Raw genomic sequence first — 8180 nt, forward strand, 5'->3', positions numbered from 1 at the left:
TCTTCATCCAAACCGCTGACAATCCCTTGTGACAGCAAAGTCTATTGTTCAAGAATGTGCAATATTTCAGCTCCATTGGATCAGCCTGGGTTATACAATCAGGAGACGGGGAAAATTTCTCCTTATTAACTTTTTCCACCACGTATAAATGCAAATTAAATAAGTGACCATTTGCTATTATTCTGTGACAGCCATAATCAGCTGCCTCATGCTGACTAATGTTGGGGACGTCCCTGAGTGGAAACCTGCCCAGACAGCCTTGCTGAAAGGCTTCTAATGGCAGCCTTTATCTCCTTGTTCTTCAAAGCATAGATGGTTGGGTTTAGCAAGGGGGTGACACAGGTATAGAAGACAGAGAGCACTTTATCAATCATGAACCGAGCATATGGACGCAGGTAAATAAACAAACAGGGCCCAAAGTACATGGTGACCACAATGAGGTGAGAGGTGCATGTGGAGGCAGCCTTGGTGGTCCCTTCAGAGGGACCCCTGGAGTGAATTGTGTAGAGAATGAATCCATATGAGATGAGCAGGCCAATAAAAGAAATTAGTGACAAAATTCCACTGTTGGTGACCATCATGACCTCCAAGGGATTTGTGTCAATGCAAGCCAACTTGATGACCAATGGGAGGTCACAGAAGAAACTGTCCACTTGATTGGGCCCACAGAAAGGCACATTAATAATGAAACCCAATTGCACAGTGCCATGGAGGAGCCCACCAGCCCATGAAGCAAGGAGAAGTGCCATGCAATGAGGCCGGCTCATAAGTGAGGCATAACGGAGGGGATGGGAAATGGCCACATAGCGGTCAATTGCCATGGCTACCAGCAGGAGCATCTCACTTCCTACAAACACATGGAGAAAGAAGATTTGTGCCATGCAGCCCTGGAAGGAGATGATCTGATGTTGGGCAACAAAATCCAAGAGATATCTTGGGATGGCAAAGGAGGACAGGCAGAGGTCCAGGAAAGCCAAGTGACCCAGCAGAAAGAACATGGGTGAATCTGAGAGACGGTGATCCCAGAAAATGGCTGAGAAAATGAGAGTGTTGCTGAAGACAATGGCCATGTAGAGGAGGAGGAGGAAGACAAATAAGAAGAGTTGGATTGCCCAGGTTTCAGAAAGGCCAAGCAAGACAAACTCATTCACCATTGTCCGGTTTAAACCCAGCATTCTTTTTTTGCATATCACTGTGAATATTGGAAAGGGAGAAAGGAGACAGTAATGAGATGCTTCCATCACAGTCTTTGGTGAAATCAGCAAAAAGTGCATCTTTGTGTTATCTGTCATTATTCTTTTTTATTATTCGTTTTTATTTGATATTCTTTTGTTAGACAGTTACATATTCCAATCCATACTTTAACATATATTAAATATAAAATAAATCCAAACAATATCCACATTTCTTCACCCGTGACATCCCACCACCTCATTGCAGCTTCTTCTTGACTGGGTCCTGAGACTCCAATCCCAGTGGATCATACATTGCTCATAGGAACACCTGAAGGTGACTTATACGGAGCAAAGCCATTGCTCCAACTAGCTCACTAATGTTTGCAGTGGAGATGGGAAATCTGAAGGTCTTGTTCCCTTTCCTACACACACACACACACACACACACACACACACACACCTGCCTTTCATTGAGGGAGACCTCCAGTCTATTTTACTCAGCACCATAGAAGCCCACTTTTGGGGGCTGTGGGGGCTTCAGCCCCCACAATAAAATATTTGAGGGGGCCATGCTCCCACAAAGTTGATGGCAATTGCCATTCAAATGTTTTGCGAGCACTTATGCAAGATGGGGCTTACTTGGGCATCCACAATATTTTATTCAAGTTGGCAGTCCTTCTCAATATAGTCTACACTGACTGATAGCTGCTTTTCCGTGTTTTAGACACAATAAATTCACAAACTTAGCTGGAGATGCCAGGAATCGAACCACATCAACTGAATGTAAACAGATGCTCTGAACCCCCTCTCCATTTTATCAACTCAACTAAGATATGCTGTCCTCCTGCCCAAACTTTTGTACACACCCTAACCCACCACTACCCCCACCAATTATCTAAATGATCAAAGGTTCCCGATCCTTGATTTAGACACAGGGCTATTGTTTTTTAGGCTGATAGGAAGCTGCTTTATATTGAATCAGAGTTGGAGTGACAAGGAAATCAAATATGCCACAAAAAAGGCCAAACAATCCGAGGTACAGTTTGCTTAAGTTCACCAGTCTATGTGTCGAAGAACCCACTAGTTTTAGGGACTGGGTAAGAAAGAAAAAGCTTCTAAATGGGGACCATATTGAGAGACTTGCAATCATACTCCCTCATGTTTTGAATAAAAGAAGGGAATTGAATTTTTATAAACATCTCTACTCAAACAGTAAGAGATCAAGTACAAATGGGGCATAGCTTTTAAGCTAATTGTATATTGGGATGGAGAATGGAACGCCATAAAATCTATTCAGAATGCTTATGGATTCAAAGAGGCTAGACATTAGTGTACACAGGGGAAATATGAGAAGGCACTCTGTACCAGGTCTTGTAACTTTAATGGAGCAAAAAAAGATGTATGTCAAATCAATATTTGAAGAATCTGGAAATAATGTAGCAGAAAGTAGATGAACAAAAGAAATAGATGCAGGTTCAAAAAGGAGTCGAATTGCAAAACTTAAACACAAAAACCTAAACTGAGATACAGCAATAACTAACTAACTAACTGAATGGAGTTTCAGGACTGAAGTAAATTCTCAACAGATTTTTTTGTCGCTCTTCCTTTTTTTCTTTTAAAATTATTTTCTTTTGAGTTATTTTCTTTATTTTGAGTTATCTAAGTTAATTATGGAATTATTTTCTCTGAACACAAAACTGTGAAATTCTCCTGATAAAAGTTGCTGGTATGCATGTTCATTAGCAAATGAAAAAGCTGATTTTATTATTTCTTCCGAAAACTAGTACAATTCTTGTGTGTGTGTGTTTTAGAAAGATCGGAAGCTCCTTATACTGTGTCAGACCATTGATCCATTTAGCTTAGTCAGGGTTTCAGAGAGGAGAAAATCCGCAACCCTCGGTCCAGTATACCTGAAGGAGCGTCACCACCCCCATTGTTCTGCCCGGACACTGAGGTCCAGTGCCAAGGGCCTTCTGGCGGTTCCCTCGCTGCAAGAAGCCAAGTTACAGGGAACCAGGCAGAGGGACTTCTCGGTAGTGGTGCCCGCCCTGAGGAATGCCCTCCCATCAGATGTCAAAGAGATAAACAGCTACCAGACGTTTAGAAGACATCTGAAGGCAGCCCTGTTTAGGGAAGCTTTTAATGTTTAATACACTATTGTATTTTGATATTCTGTTGGAAGCCGACCAGAGTGGCCGGGGAAACCCAGCCAGATAGGTTGGGTATAAATAAATTATTATTATTATTATTATTATTATTATTATTATTATTATTATTAATGAAATGCGGGGGATTGAACCTGAGACTTGATGCACACAAAGCAGATGCTGTCCCCTTCCACATCTCATCAACTCCTCTAAAATATGCTGTCCTTCTGCCTAAAGTTTGGTATGCTCACCAACTATTCCTCTTCCTAAGAATCAGTTCATATTCCAATATGCAAGGTGAGGTGCTTGGAGCACAGCTGTTTGGAGTTCCTCAGAGTTACTGTAGAAGGAAATTAGGGGAGATTCTAAGAAGAACTTACCCTCCAGAGGACACTGTAGAAAAGAAAGCTGGAGGTACTCTGTGTCCTCTCACAGCAGGTTCCAGCAGCTGCTCCTTCCCTACCAGGGTGTGTGATAAAAAGTGGATCGTAGCACTGTGTTTGCAGAGAGTTCATCCAGACTTTCTTTTGTGCCACATTTCTAGTCACAGGTCCGGGTGTTAAATCTCTATGCTCGAGGCAGGGGGGGAAACACCAGTGGCAGAATGATTAACAGACCATATGCCACTATCACTATTTTGTGATTCCCTTCCAAATAAGAATCTGGGTAGGCACTGTCAAGAGACTGAGTCCTCAGCTAGATGGTCAGAGTCTGATGTGGAATGGTAGACTGGATTTCTCAAGTTCTTAAGTTTTTCCTTAGCAAGGAACACAACTTCTCTAACCTCGGTATTCCAACAACGTGCTGGGAATGATCTATTCCAGATCAGGCTCTGGCCATGTGGTTGAGCCTTCTGACAGTGGTTAGACCAGATGCCTATGGTAAACCCATAAAAAGAACATGGGTGCAATAGCCCTTTCCTGCTGTTCCCCCAGCATTTAGAGTCACACCACCTCCAAAACCGAAGGTAGTAAATATAGTCCCCAGGTTCTTGATAGACAATTGCATCCTTACAATGCTGACCAGTTCTGAGAATACACCCGTGTCCATCAGTATTCTAGTCACCAAAAGGCATTTGGAGCGCTGGAGTTAGAGAGGGGGAAAGGGAAGATTAGCAGATGTAAACTGCTGGACAGCTCCTTGGAGCAGTCTCCAAAATGTCACTTGCCCCAGAGTTTCGCACCTGCCTGTTGGAAAAATCTAATACACCCTCAACTATTTTTTTTCACCCACCTGCAAATCCCAGCAGATATTCCTTGAGGTTTTCTGCAGCAACTTATTCTGTAAAGCTCAGAATCAGTATGGATAAATTTGTTCTCATTCCATCTGCTGCCTATGAGTGGTGACAGGATGAGATACCTGTGTGGATGAGATCTCTGCTTAAAAGGCAGGATGAAGAGCAAATCAAGAGTTAGTGAAGTGTGTGTGTGTGTGATTAATTGCTCATTCTTTTTGAAATGCATTAGCTGGTGCTTTTTCTGCTTCAAGGGAGCTAGCAAAAGAAGCAATACTTTGTCACTAAGGTACACAGCTGTCCTCAGGGGTGTATTGCATTTTGATCTGACTTCTGGTTTGGTTTCCTGGTTAGAAGGCAAGGGAGAACAAAAGATGGGGATAAAGAGGATTTGATTTTCTACCCCTTTCTTGAATGTGTGATTCCACCACCTCCAGCAACTGAATAATGTCCAGCTATACCAATCAAGAGGAAAGGAAGAGCAAGATAGGAGTATAGCATCTAGATCAAGGGAAGTAATAGTGCCACTGTATTCTGCTCTGGTCAGACCTCACCTGGAGTACTGTGTCCAGTTCTGGGCACCACAGTTCAAGAAGCACACTGACAAACTGGAACGTGTCCAGAGGAGGGCAACCAAAATGGTCAAAGGCCTGGAAACGATGCCTTATGAGGAACGGCTAAGGGAGCTGGGCATGTTTAGCCTGGAGAAGAGGAGGTTAAGGGTGATATGATAGTCATGTTCAAATACATAAAAGGATGTCACATAGAGGAGGGAGAAAGGTTGTTTTCTGCTGCTCCAGAGAAGCAGGCATGGAGCAATGGATCCAAACTACAAGAAAGAAGATTCCTCCTAAACATTAGGAAGAACTTCCTGACAGTAAAAGCTGTTCGACAGTGGAATTTGCTGCCAAGGAGTGTGGTGGAGCCTCCTTCTTTGGAGGTCTTTAAGCAGAGGCTTGAGAACCATATGTCAGGAGTGTTGCGTGGCGAAACCCCTCCCCCCAAGAGAAATGAAGATACAGGACACGTTATTCAAGGTTAATGGGCATTAAAAGGCCACACCTTTATTGATTACAGGAATTGGAAGGTATTGGCCTTAGGCATTGGCTCCTATCGGCTGCCTGGCATGGAGACCGGGAAGGGTTATCCACAAGCCGTGGGGGTCCTGTTGAAGTACGCCAACTAGGATCCCACGGGTGTCACCGCTCGGGGGCGTGCCGGAAGCCCTTACCTCCCTAGGTTTCGGACAAGGCAATGCCCCCCGGAGTCCTCTACCGGACTACCCCTTTTCATTGGGGGAAGGTGATTGCGCTTCCTTCCCCCTTCATTTGCATAACAATTACCCCTGCCAATGCCTAACCGGCAGCAGGAACGGGGGCAAAGAGGGCAGTCCCCGGGCTCCCTGGCCTTAAATGGGGCCAGGCCTCGCCTCCCCGGCCCACCGATTGGACACACCCGGGGATTCCCTCATCTTGCGGGATCTAGAACCAGCCCCTGTGTGCATGGGGAGGGGATGGCCCCGCAACCCCCCTCCTCTTGAGCTCGGAAGTGGCTCTCTGATGGTGTTTCCTGCTTGGCAGAGGGTTGGACTCAATGGCCCTTGTGGTCTCTTCCAACTCTATGATTCTATGATTCTATGATTCTATGAAGATATTAAGTGGGTTAACAAGATTAGCAAGATGATTTGTGGCTAAACTATTTCCTAGCTGCCACCATTATTACATGTGCCTCTATGAACATGCATCCATGAACCTCAAAACAGGCATGTGTGAGAGGTGGAACTTTTTTGTGAGTCAAATACAAATGCCAGAAATTCACAACACAATTTAAAAATTGAACTTTTTAAAGTGTCGTTTTGGAAAATTGAGATTTAAGTTCTACAATGCAATCAATGTGTTGCAAGACAATGATGGGTTCATTTTAATAATAATACATTTGCAAAGCTTAATCTAAAGAAAAAGAAAAAGAGTTGTTTTAAAGTAGAAAACAAAATGATGGAGCATAACCCTAAGCTACTGAAACCCCAAGAAAATAGGAAAGAATACAATGACCTAACTTGGGCGTTGCAACTATCTTGCTGTTATGTGTATGTGAGTTGTCTCTGGGCTAAGCACTGGTCCTAGTGTTTTTCTGTTTGCCCCACAGCTTTCTCCAAGAAAGTCCACTGTTTACCGCTTAGGACTTATCCACCCCTCTGTTTGCCCAAGTAATTAAGTAACTAGTGATTTGAGACTCATAGTGACAGCCTAAATCCAGTGCTAGAGGAGGGCATATCAAGCTGCTTAATGGTGGGGATGGCTCTGAGTGGAAACCTGTCCGGAAAGCCTAGACAACAGACTTCCAAGGGCAGCCTTCATCTCCTTGTTCTTCAAAGCATAGATAGTTGGGTTCAGCAAAGGGGTGACAAAAAGGGAAACAATGTCAAGCACTTTATCAATCATGAGCAAGGTCGATGGACAGAGGTAAATAAACATAATTGGCCCAAAGTACATGGTGACCACAATCAGGTGAGAGGTACATGTGGAGGCAGCCTTGGTGCTCCTTTCAGAGGCGCTCCTGGAGTGGATTGTGTACAGAATGAAACCATATGAGAGAAGCAGGCCAATGAAACACACCAGTGACATAATGCCACTGTTGGTGACCATCATGACTTCCAGGGTGTAGGTGTCAGTGCAGGCCAACTTGATGACCAAGGGGAGGTCACAGAAGAAGCTGTCCAATTGATTGGGTCCACAAAAAGGCGCATTAATGATGAAACCCAGTTGCACAGTGGCATGGAGGAACCCACCGGCCCAGGAAGCAAGCCCAAGCCCCACACAATGGTGCCGGCTCATGAGTGAGGCATAACGGAGAGGATGGGCAATGGCCACATACCGGTCATAGGCCATAGCTATCAGCAGGAGCATCTCACTGCCTGCAAAGAGATGGAGAAAAAAGATTTGTGCCATGCAGCCATGGAAGGAAATGACATGGTGTTCGGAAAGGAAATCAAAGAAATTTGGAATGGCAAAAGAGGGCAAGCAGAGGTCCAGGAAAGCCAGTTGACCCAGCAGAAAAAACATAGGTGAATCTGAAAGGTGGTGATCGCTGAAAATTGCTGAGAGGATAAGAATGTTGGTGAAGACACTAGCCACGTAGAGGACGAGGAAGAAGAGAAATATGAAAAGTTGGACTTCCCAGGTTTCAGAGAGGCCCAGCAGTATAAATTCGGTCACCCTTGTCTGGTTTGCCTCCATCATCCACTTCTTGCATATCACTGTGAAAATTGGGAAGTGAGAAAGAAGATGGTAATAAGATACTTCCATCAGAGTCTTAAATCAGTGAAGAGGAGCATCCTTTTCTCAGTTTCCGCTATTCTTGACTGTGTCCTGAGACTACAGTCATAGCGGATCATATGTTATCATAGGAATATAGTGAGTCAGACTGCTGCTCCATCTTACTCAGCAACAACTGCCCAAGGGATAGGGAACCTGTAGCCCTTCAGACCACAATGGCTGAGACTGATGGGAACTGTAATCCAAAGGGCTGTAGGTTGCATGTCTTTGTGATTTACACCCCTACCTCCCACGCCCACCCCTTTCAGGAAGACAGCAAGGTGCCTTATATTAATCATTGGTCCATTTA

The 8180-nt window shown here is 44.4% G+C and overlaps 2 protein-coding genes across 2 annotated transcripts; both read right to left on the reverse strand.

Moving 5' to 3' along the window:
- Positions 1-215: 215 nt before the first annotated feature.
- On the reverse strand, positions 216-1154 carry LOC310830416 (olfactory receptor 4K14-like; the record flags this gene model as incomplete). Its single annotated transcript, XM_083710200.1, has 1 exon — positions 216-1154. The coding sequence occupies one exon, from the start codon at positions 1152-1154 to the stop codon at positions 216-218; it is 939 nt and encodes a 312-aa protein (XP_083566326.1).
- A 5684-nt stretch (positions 1155-6838) lies between these two features.
- On the reverse strand, positions 6839-7792 carry LOC310830417 (olfactory receptor 4K3-like; the record flags this gene model as incomplete). The annotated part of the gene is made up of 1 exon (XM_083710201.1): positions 6839-7792. One exon carries the CDS (start codon positions 7790-7792, stop codon positions 6839-6841), a length of 954 nt encoding a protein of 317 aa, XP_083566327.1.
- Positions 7793-8180: the final 388 nt, after the last annotated feature.

This window comes from Podarcis gaigeae (genome assembly GCF_964106915.1).
Source record: "Podarcis gaigeae genome assembly, chromosome: 13".
Taxonomy (NCBI): Eukaryota; Metazoa; Chordata; class Lepidosauria; order Squamata; family Lacertidae; genus Podarcis; species Podarcis gaigeae.